At 37.1% G+C, this 10842-nt stretch overlaps 1 protein-coding gene across 3 annotated transcripts; it reads right to left on the reverse strand.

Annotated features, from left to right (window-relative positions):
- Positions 1–5519: 5519 nt before the first annotated feature.
- LOC143887938 (uncharacterized) lies at positions 5520–9090 on the reverse strand. Of its 3 annotated transcripts, XR_013254441.1 has the most exons (4): positions 8936–9090; positions 7517–7574; positions 5971–6382; positions 5520–5882 (listed from the first exon to the last, which is right to left on the reverse strand). XR_013254441.1 is itself a non-coding variant. In XM_077392181.1 (2 exons), the coding sequence occupies exon 2, from the start codon at positions 7523–7525 to the stop codon at positions 7091–7093; it is 435 nt and encodes a 144-aa protein (XP_077248296.1). In that variant the 5' UTR covers positions 7526–7574; positions 8936–9086; the 3' UTR covers positions 6792–7090. The 3 variants fall into 3 exon arrangements, 1 of the variants encoding a protein (XP_077248296.1); XR_013254442.1 differs by lacking the exon at positions 7517–7574 and having other exon boundaries at positions 8936–9030; XM_077392181.1 differs by lacking the exons at positions 5520–5882; positions 5971–6382 and having other exon boundaries at positions 6792–7574; positions 8936–9086.
- Between the last annotated feature and the right edge of the window lie 1752 nt (positions 9091–10842).

A 10842-nucleotide genomic window follows, 5' to 3' on the forward strand; every position in this document is an offset into this window, starting at 1 on the left:
TTATATTCAGGCGACGATGTTTATGCCGTCGACCATGTCTCCAGACGATGGTGTCCCCATCGTTGGTTAGTTTCCTTCATCTTCTTATGATCTTATCTCCAGGCGACGGTTTTCCCGTTAACCTTGTCTCTGATGGTTTTCCAGTGCTAGCTATCTTCTTCTATTGGTGTTGTGCTGCTTAGTTGGTATTACCGCTCGTGATGCTTTGCCGTTGCTCATGTGCGCACCTTTGGTGTACCGCTTTTTGCTCGATGGATGGTTGTTATTTTCCTGCCAAAGTGTCTCCGTTTAATCCTTCAAGATTTGCAGATTTATTCGTCGGGCTCTCATTCAGGGGGAGGAGGCTCTGTTCTGATCGCACTCACCATAGTGCTGCTTCAGGGGGAGCTGTTCCTTTTTGGTGGCTGATGATCTCGATGCTTGTGCCGTCATGATGGTCGTTTCTTTTATTATTATGCTTTTCATTATGTATTCACCATACCAGCTTGAGGAGTGTTATACCAAGCTGGATGTGTGTATGAGCTTATTGTACTTTCTGTTGTATGGTCTTTTTTGTTGTACTTTTAGTTGTTTATTGTAGTTTCTTTGTAGCAAGCTGGAGTTCACTAGTATATACGCTCCAGCTTGAGGAGGAGTGTTGAATAATGTATAAGGGTAGATTAGGCATTACATGTAGATTAGGGGTATTGTAGTCATTGTACATTGGATGACCTATTTGGGCCTATATATACATCATTTACATGAGGAGCTCCCTAGTGGAGACCCCATCCTTCACTCCTCTTCTTCTCCCTCTCTTTCTAACCATAATCTCATTTCTAACAAGAGGAAAAAAATTTCAAGCTCAATTGGACAGGATCTCTGTTTGACGGATGGCTCATCGCCCTATCCTTATTACCATGTAGTTTTAGATTGCACCATTGTTGGAAGTAATCTAGTTACCTAAAACAATAAGAAGCAAAATGTAGTTATACCATGTAGTGCAGAAATAGAGTATCATACAATGGCATTGTTAACTTACCAACTTCTCCAAAAGCTTAAGCTATTGGAGAAGTTGGTAAGTTAACATGGTATTAGAGCCAAAGGTCTCGAGTTCAAACCTCCCGATAGCAAAAATCCACATGCGATGGTCGGCTCAAAGTGGGACACATGTGCCACGTGTTTGCCAAGTGGGCCACATGTGCGGGGGAGTGTTAAAGTATAAAAGATAAATAACGCCTTTCTCCAACAGCTTAAGCTTTTGGAGAAGTTGGTAAGTTAACAGGCATATCGTGTAAGTTAACGCGATTTAAATTACTTATTAAAAATTCAAGATTCAAAATCCCAATGCAGATGTATTTTGATAGTAAAGATGCTGCTTACATAGCTAGTAGTCGTGTGTTTCATGAGGGCTAAATACATTAAAAAAGGTTTTCATTTCCAAAAGTACTTGGATGTAATCAATTTGATAGTGTTTCAAGTTGGGCATGGATGACATCTATACACAAATTGAGAGGGAATGTTGAGACTTTATAGTTTAAGTAAGATTTATATAAAGTTTCAATATAATTCTTTTAAATTGAGTATTTATTTTATTATAATTAGATAGGGCCAATCAAGGAAGACCCAAATGGCACAGGGTGTAAACATTAATGAGTAAAATTTATACATGAATCTTTAAGACATAGGGTATGGTTAACTATCAACATCAAAGAAAATCTTTTTCTTCCTCCTTTTCTTCTTCCTTTCAGCATCTCTATCTTTCATCTCATTTCTCCAACAGCTTAAGCTTTTGGAGTGATTGGTTGTTTAACGACATTATTTCATGATCAAGTGGTGAAGTTGAAAGCAGAGGAGTGGCAAATTCTACAAATGAATAGAGTCGCAGAAAACAGACATACACAACAAAGAAAATGTGTATATTCAGAAGAAGACTTCTTGGAGGGTTGGATAGATGAATTTAACAAAGAAATACTGTATAAATTAATTGTTGGAAAATGTTCATAAAAGAAATGGTTTTTTTTTTAATGCTTTTGATTTGTTAAAGAGGGCTTGCGGGAGGCTAAATTGCCTTTGTCCCACATAGGGAAAGTTAAGAGAATTTGATAGTACTTTATAGTTTATATAGCATCACCTTCTCTAGCCGGTTGTTTTTAAGCTCAAACCTAAAAACTCACTTGGTTGACTGGTGTGTTGTATGGTACTAGAGGTGCAATGTGATGATGCACTTTACACTTTAAACTTCACACATACCTATTGTTAGGCGCCATTTATTTTCCTAAATGCGCAGGCAAATTCACTTGAACAAGCACCAAGCGATATGATGTCAAGAAACCCAAGCAATTAGGATAATTTCGAATTTCAAAGATAATCACTGAATCCAAATGCTTTCTGCATTTTCTATCTTCCCTTCCCTTCCTTCTTCTTTTTATTTGTCTATTTTCAGCGAAAACAGAATCCAATCTCTTAAGTGACTTGAAAAAAATCTTAGGCTATTATGGTCAGCTTTCATTTGTGTGTTAAATAACGCAGGAAACAATACTCATTAGGCCGGGCTTCATTGTACCTTGGAGGCTAACTTGTAGTAACCTGATGCACATCAGTTCCAAGAATTGGTTAGGGTGAATATTAACTTAAGAAAAACGAATGTTTTTTTTTTCTTTTTTTTTTTATTGAATCTTAAGGAAAACGGTTGTTCGAATGTGCCTTCAACATTCATCTTCTACCATCACAATAAGTATTGTACTAGAATTTTTTTTGTTCAAGACTAATATTGCTCAATCTCAATGATGAAGAAGCTTATGATTGGGTTGTGGAATTTTGGACTTGTGCCTTATCAGGAGTATCAAAATTTGAGATACACTGACATTTCGGACAAAGCATCTATAGTTTAATAGCATCAAATGGAGCCTAAGAAGCAATTTAAAAATATCATAGGAGATGAATTAGGATTTGTCCCTGGTGAATTGGGCATTATGGATCAGACATAAATTCGCATAATGTCCTGTCATGTCTTACATTTTAGTTATTAAAACTATGGTAGACATGATTCTTAGAGAAATGTTAAATGGTGAGACTTTGCAAGTTGCAACAGGAAGGTGGTGTTACTATTTTGCAAGAGTAGCTTTGGAATTCCTCATGGCTCATGCTTTTCTAGAATTGGAACCACTTTTCCAGTTCCACATCTGATGTTTTTTTTGTTTGTAAACTTACTGAAGTGTGTCAAATAAAATAGCTAGTTTGAGTTTCTCCTCAGCATTTTCATCATTTCTTGTGCTTGAGTTGTTTTTTTCTCAGGAGTTCCTCGAGTTCTTCTCAGAGTGGGACAATTTTTCCCATGTTACAATTGAATTATTTTCTGTTCAGATATTTGCAGAAGTGGTCACTAAAACAGTTTGGGTTTCTTTGTTTTTCATATTTGTCTCTTCCTAAGTGTTGAGAAATCCGAGACAAATCCGATCCGAGAGCAACTAGATTTTACGTGATTCGGCCAAGATGCCTACGTCCATAGATGAGAACACGAGCTTCCACTATGAGAAAACAACATACAAGAATTATAACGGGATTAGTCTGAAATCTGCAAATTACAACCATTTCCCCCTCTTATCAACCAAGACAATACAGAAACGAACCCAAAAGAAAAACCAAGAAAGGGTGTCATTACCTTTATATGTAGAGAGAGAAGACAAGACCTTTTTCACTATTCTTCTACCAAAATTTTATCATTTTGGTAGAATTTGGTTGGAAGATAGCTGCCATATGGGCGCCACATGGGATTAAAAGCAATAATGATGTCTCAAACATGGTGCGTAGTCAAGTGAAATTTCAATGCGAGATTGGCAATGAATCAGGCTTCATTGAAATTTGAAATTCCAATGAATGCCAAGCATTTGTGCAACCAAATAGGGCCTAAAGAGCTGAACCCAGCTCTTCCTCTCTCCCTTCTAGTCATATTAGGATGCAAAAGAGGCTTTTCCTATTTTGGCTCTCCACCACAACTAAGTAATCTAGTAATTTTTTGGAATACTTGTGGTAAGCAAGGCAACTCCCAACAAGAAGATGTGTGTGCAAGAAGACGGTCAAAATTATCAAATTCAAGAGAATCATATCAAGTGCAATAGTTTCAACGATGATACAAGCAACTTTTCTTTGCGGAATGATATTCTTGCCCCCCCCCCCCCCCCCCCCCGGGGCTCCTAACGGTCTCTGTTAAGGCAAAGAAAAATGTTGCAGGGGGTGAATTTATCCTCATGCAGTGAACCATTCTCACAGAAAAAGGGGGGATTTTATCGGCAGGGGTTTTCTTTTCCCTATTTTCACCGCTTCTCAATTCTCACCCTCTCCTCACTCATGCCCTCTCAATTCTCCTCGTCTCCCACTCTCCCTACTCCTCTCTCAACACTCTGGTAAGCTATATTCTGTGAAAAGAAAAATTCATGGAAGCCAAATGCCAAACATGGAGGCCTTAGTTTTAAACTGTCATTGTCGGCTTCAAATATTCCACAAGTTTTTTTTACTGTTCGACTTTCCCCTCAATTCAAGAGACAAAAAAGTAAAAGTACAGAAGGGGGACTGCATTTTCTTTTCCTTCTACTTCTATGAGGTACATGCGAATGGACCCCTAGAGAAACAATAGATGGATTGGTATCTTAGGTATAACCATGGTTTCCGAAACCGAAATGGCACTTATTAGAAACGTGTCATTCTTTCGACCCTGAAATTTTGTTATTTCTGAAATTTCATGCTAAATTTTTGGAATTTCAACCATTTTTTTGGATTTTTTAATTATTCTGTAATTATCCCAAAATTTTGGTTGTCCGTAGAAATTTCGAATTTTGTGGGGTCCAAAACCGAAAACCGGTAACGAAACCAAAATTTTAAACCTTGGGTATAACCATGGTTTCAAATTTCAGTTGGACCCGTAGAGAAACAATAGATGGACTGCTATCTTAGGTATAATAACCATGGTTTCAAATTTCAGTTTCGGAATGAGCTTCGGTCCTCCCCGAAACCAAAATTTCAGCCGAAATCCGATGAATACAATATATTATTATTTTATTCCCTACCAAATTTCAGCCAAAATTACCAAAATTTCAGTTAAATATTAAATAATAAATAAGCAATCGAGATTTTTGGTAAATAATGTAACATTTTAGGTATCCCTAAGTTTCAAATTTTGTTTCGGTCTAAATTTGAAACCATGGTTATAACCAACCATAAGTTGCTATCTTACTTATAACCAACAATAACTCTGATGACCCTCAGATGTTCAACAAGTCTAAATCTACGAAACTAATAAAGAAATGGGAGTGATAAATCGACTCCCCAAATTGATAAATCCACTCCCCATGTGTCTTTCTCTCTCCTCTAGGTTAGATAGAGAAAGAGGAGAGAGATAGACCCATTGGGAGTCGATTTATCACTGCGCTAAAGAAAACGACGTACCATCCATCCATATAGCAGTCAGATCATCACATACATGATTATGAAATAAAAGAAAAGCAGTAAAAGGAGTCAACGAGGCAGGCAGGTTACAGGCAATGAGACAAGTAAAAGGTAAGATAATTTATTACCCACGAGATCTCCACACTGCACAAAGTCTATGACCAAAGGACCCACCCAAGCCATTAATCAACTCTCACGTCCTCCACGACAATACCTCACAGTTATCCCACACCCACTCCAACCACTAAGGCCACAGAAACAAGATAATACAAAGTTAAAGATTTAAATATACATTTCAACTTCTCCACTTTCTCAACGGTCAGTGAACTCAATAATTTAAGCCTGTGTGTTTCCAAAATTTCCAGATTTTCTATCAATAAAAGATGAGTTTGTGACAGTACTCGTCTGATGTTCATACCATTACCAAACCCTGAGGCAGAATCCCATGATAAGGAAGCTCACTGAAGAAATAACATTGCACCATGTGATTTTAATCCTCGTTAATCAGTGCATTTTGCCATAACACCACCTATGAAAAAATCACCTTACCAAGAAAGGGAGGGTAAAGCATTTCCCATCCGGTTGGCAGCATTTAGAAAGGCTGCTGCTGAATTTCCACACCCATACAGAGTAAGTCCCCGATGTTATCAGCATGTTCCTTTCGCTGGGAAGAAAGATCAATCTCTCATCCCTGCAAAAATGCACATCGAAATGAGAAATTTCCCATGTTGGAAATGGAAAGCACAAAATATTATGAAAAAACAATATCATCCACTCAGCTCTCCTTGGCTTGCACATGCCTCAACCCCTGCAAAATAATATGAATTTCAGGAACCCCTATCAACAGAAATGAATTTGAGTCATACACCAGGAAATATCTTCAGTAAAGAAACTGAATCAAATAAAATAGCTTCTACCAGAACTACCCATATTCATCAGTTTCTTTTTGAACCAGCAAAGCCTGCAATTCATGTCAATCACACACATATACAATCATCCAGACATAACTCCTAAATATTCAATGTACATAAGAAGCAAATATGCAATACATTACAAATAAAGATTATAATGAGGTGAAGTCATAAAGATAACAATATGCTAAACTCGCTGAAAATGAAATTATATTTAAAGGTCACAGTTCCAGTCCTCAGAGAGAGATCTTCACATAGATGAATACAATAAAAACCCATTGCAATTTAACGGGTGCAACTGCATACACATAACAAACAATGCACTGCAGTTAAGATGAGTCAAAGCCAAAAGGGATAATCACGAAACAGTTCATCGACAAAACTCAATTATCTAAGAGGGCAGAATCATACTCTCTAAAGGACTGAGGAATAAAACCATTTCAAATTGACAAAATCAGATAAGTGAAGATATAAAAACTAAATTCAACTCTGAAGATGGCCAGGAAATAAATCCCTGAGAAATCTCTACCAGAAAAGATCCTTCCAAATTGGTGATTAGAACATGTTAAAGTCTCGAAGTAATAGTTAAGTTACAGCAGTTCCATTCATATATTAATGGTTCTGAATATAAGTCTGAAAAAGTTCCTACAGCCCAGACCATATTTGGTTCCCTTTAAAGACTCCATGACTAAGTTCTCCTCTGTCCCCCGGACGAAAAAGTAAAAGAGAAAACAGAAAAAAAGGAACTTATTATAACACTAACTCATATCCATGCCATCTCCAATTGGGCTGCAGATTGGAGGGACCTCAGAGAAAGACCTCTCGAAAGGAGAAGGGTGCAGGTGAGCATCTCGCCTGCGCTTAAAAGCACAGGTGTCAGGGCTCTCACCATCAAGCTTCCTTCGAATTCCTCTCACCGCTTGTTGTTCTGCTGGGTTAAGAGGGAAAACCTGTCCACTCACTCTGCAAAGGGAACTATGGTTATCATACAAAATTCTCTGGTTACAGTTTTTATCACAGATATGTGTGATTCCCGTTAGTTTGCAGCGATATAAGTTGGCAAACACGTGTTCATTTTGGCATCTCTTGTCACATTTGTGACTAGGAATTGCTCCTTCCCGGTTGAGAATAGTGGACAAAAAAATAACATTTGTTGGCTCCGTAATCATAGATTTGCCATATACCTCCTCCATTGCTTGTTTCTATCAGAAACTTTTCCTTCGAGGTTTATGTGTCTTTGTTCTGCAGTCCAAAAAGTTGATAAGTCAAATGGGGGTGAAGGATTTGTTTCTTGACAGAGGAATTCGTGTTTTAGCACAACCAAAACCAAGTACCCAAGAATTAGATATTCCTCTACAGTTTGAATAACTCATGATCAGATTATCCATATTGATACCACAACAATCCATGAGTAGCACAGGAACTCATCTAAGTTTGACAATAAAAACAAAACCCAAGATATATTTCCTCACAGCACTGAAATTACTGTATGATAACCATGGTTTTAAATTTCGACCGAATTTCGGATTTCGGTGGAGACAGACACCGAAATCGATCAAAACCGAAACGGTCATTTAATTCGGCCGAAATTTCGGTTTTTCCGAAATTTGACACAAAAAATCTGTTTTTTTAATATTAATTTAATATTTCACCGAAATTTAATATTGAATAAAATATTGGTTTCGGGTTTTGTACCAGATTTCGACCGAAATTCTGAAATTCCGAAATTCCAGAGTCCGAAACCGGTACCGAAACCGAAATTTTAAACCTTGATGATAACTATAACCCACAGATGTGGTGAGAAATTGAAAGTACCAACCTTTTTTTATTCAAAATAAAAAATTAGAGAAAGAAAGGAGACTATAGTGGAAGTGAGTGATAATAGCGGAGGCTATAGATCAAAATCCCATCCATGTCTTACCCAATTGTCCATTAAGGAACCAGAAGAATTTTTTTTTTCTCTCTTTCAAATCCCCAATTCCTACAAATTATCACCTTTTTTTAAGAGATGCTACTAAAGAAAAAAATTAGAAATGCTAAAGAAAAATCCACGATTGGCCTAAATGATATACAAATCTCCAAAGAACTCAAACCAGAAATAATTTCATAATTTGAACAGAATTTAAAAAAAAAAGGTATAATTATCTAGAACAGAAAATAAGAGAAATTTCTGAAAACCTAACCATTTCAAAACCCTAACAACTGTAAATGAAGACTGAGAGAGAAGCTAACCACATCAAAACCCTAATAACAGCAAAACAAACCCTAAAATAGCAAAAGAGAAAAACACAAACAGATACATAATTCCAAAACAAAAAAAGTTCCGATCATCAAATCCGAACATAATGTTGACAAGATATAGAGAAAAATTATGAATTTTTCTTACAAGGAACAAAAATCCCTAAAATAATTCCCATAAAATACGAAATGAAACTCGCAACGAGCTCAATAAACAAGATCTCATACCATAAAAATAGTAAACACAATGCCACAGATATTATTCATTACTCACACCAGAACCCTAACCCTAGAAATTCCTAATTTCTACCAAAAATAAAGAATCAAACAAATAACTGAAAAAAAAAAATCAGTAAGAAACTTACATGCTTCTACACCAGTCCAAAACCTTCAATCTGAGAGAATCGAAGACAAGATTTTGAATCGAGAAAAAAAACAGATAAAAAGAAATTAGAAAAAGAAATGCCTCGGAAGGTGACGACGATGTAGAGTGGTATTTATAGATAAATCCACATACCCAGTGGGGTCCACAGTATAGACTGGACTTTAAAGACTTTAAAGAGATAGATGAAATGCAAATGAAATTGCGGTAAAATGAAGTGAAATTTCACGCCTCGTTGGATAAGTTTCGTCATTTCGGGGAAAGCTAAGGAGCGGAATTCTTGTGAGGGTGTGTGACGTGTTGAGACGAGATGCTTTTATCGGATTGAAACTTTCTTAGAGCGAGAGCGACTAGAGTGGTCGGGAATAAATCTATCCAGTAAACGAGTGTCACGTGGCGATGTTCCGTATCATTCGGTGCAACTTGCCTGGATCGTGTTTGAACTTGTCTTTCTTTTCTGTGGGCCCACTTGACTCTCACTATGCTTTGGTAATTTTATACTCGAGATGCTAGGAAGAAGTGCGCGTGTGCAATTTCTACCAAATTTCGTTTTTTTCTCATGTCTTTCCAAAATTTGAAATTTTCAACCCAAAAATCTCGATTTTTTATTTATATAATACTTCACCAAAATTTCAATTGAAATTAGGGATAATTTCGGCCGAAACTTGGTATGCCCCCCCCCCCCCTTATAAAGTGATTTGATGTCAAAAAGCATTAAAGCTGCCCACTTTTCTCGATCACGTTACAAGGGGAGTGCATCCATAATGAGGGGAGGATGAAAATATCATCTCCCTATTTTTAATTGGTGTATCGGATTTTGGCCGAAATTTCGGTTTCGGTGAGGACCTAAACGCATTCCGGAACCAGAATTTGAAACCATGCCTCACATCCGGCATCTTTCACAATTTTTTGGTACAATACGAGGACAATTGTAAAGTCTTTTTTTTTTTGGCATTGAACCCTCTAGCAGTCTTAGTCCATTCATACAATCTCACTTGGATAGTTATCATCTCCCAACTGTAACGATTATTTTGGCATTGAATCATCTAAAGTGAGGCTTTCCAAACAAACGGCCTAGATCAATCATGGTTGGATTGTAACCTTCTTTTTTTTTTGGCATTGAACCATCTAAAGTGAGACTTTCCACGCAATCAGTGCATCCAAGGATTGAAATTCCAATTTCGTTTTCGGTTTCGGCCTCAACCGAAAACAAAATTTCAGTTTCGGTTTTAAATTTTGGTATTTCAGCTGAAATTTAGAACCATGAATGCATAATCTGATGGCTCCAACGTGCTTTTTGTTGTCCAAAGATTCCAATAATCAGTTGGGCATTCACAATCATTGTCATAGTCTCAAATGAAGAGGGCGTCAGCAATGTGAACAGATCATCAACCTTCATATGTATGCCATGTGGACATCATAGATCCGACCTAGTATTTATCAAGAATATCAAAACCGTTACCTTTTGTACCACACATAAGCATATTTGCCATGTGGACATCATAGATCCGACCATTGATCACAAATTTGCCCATTTCTGTGGACCCCACCTTGATTAGATGATCCTAGCCCCTCGTACGATCAAACCTCATTTAGAGTTCCACAAATAAAAGCTAAACCGTTGATTTTTGCAGCCATTTATATTTCGCATTGGACATAGATATTTGGCGTAGGATGTCTACAAGATTAACGGTCTTGATCACTTTACACCCATAGCTAATAAAAGCCATTTTTTGAAAGAACTCGAAAATACCCTTTATTTTAGTCCACCCCCATTAAACTTTAAAATAATTGCCTATTATCCAAATAGAAGGGAGATGATTTTTTCACCCCTCCTGTAGGATTATGCACCCCCCGAGTAACGGAATTGTAAGCAGAAAAAATCATCTC

The sequence above is a fragment of the Tasmannia lanceolata genome, unplaced genomic scaffold (assembly GCF_043159265.1).
Source record: "Tasmannia lanceolata isolate RefF3 unplaced genomic scaffold, GAP_Taslan_0.1 ptg000012l, whole genome shotgun sequence".
NCBI lineage: Eukaryota > Viridiplantae > Streptophyta > Magnoliopsida > Canellales > Winteraceae > Tasmannia > Tasmannia lanceolata.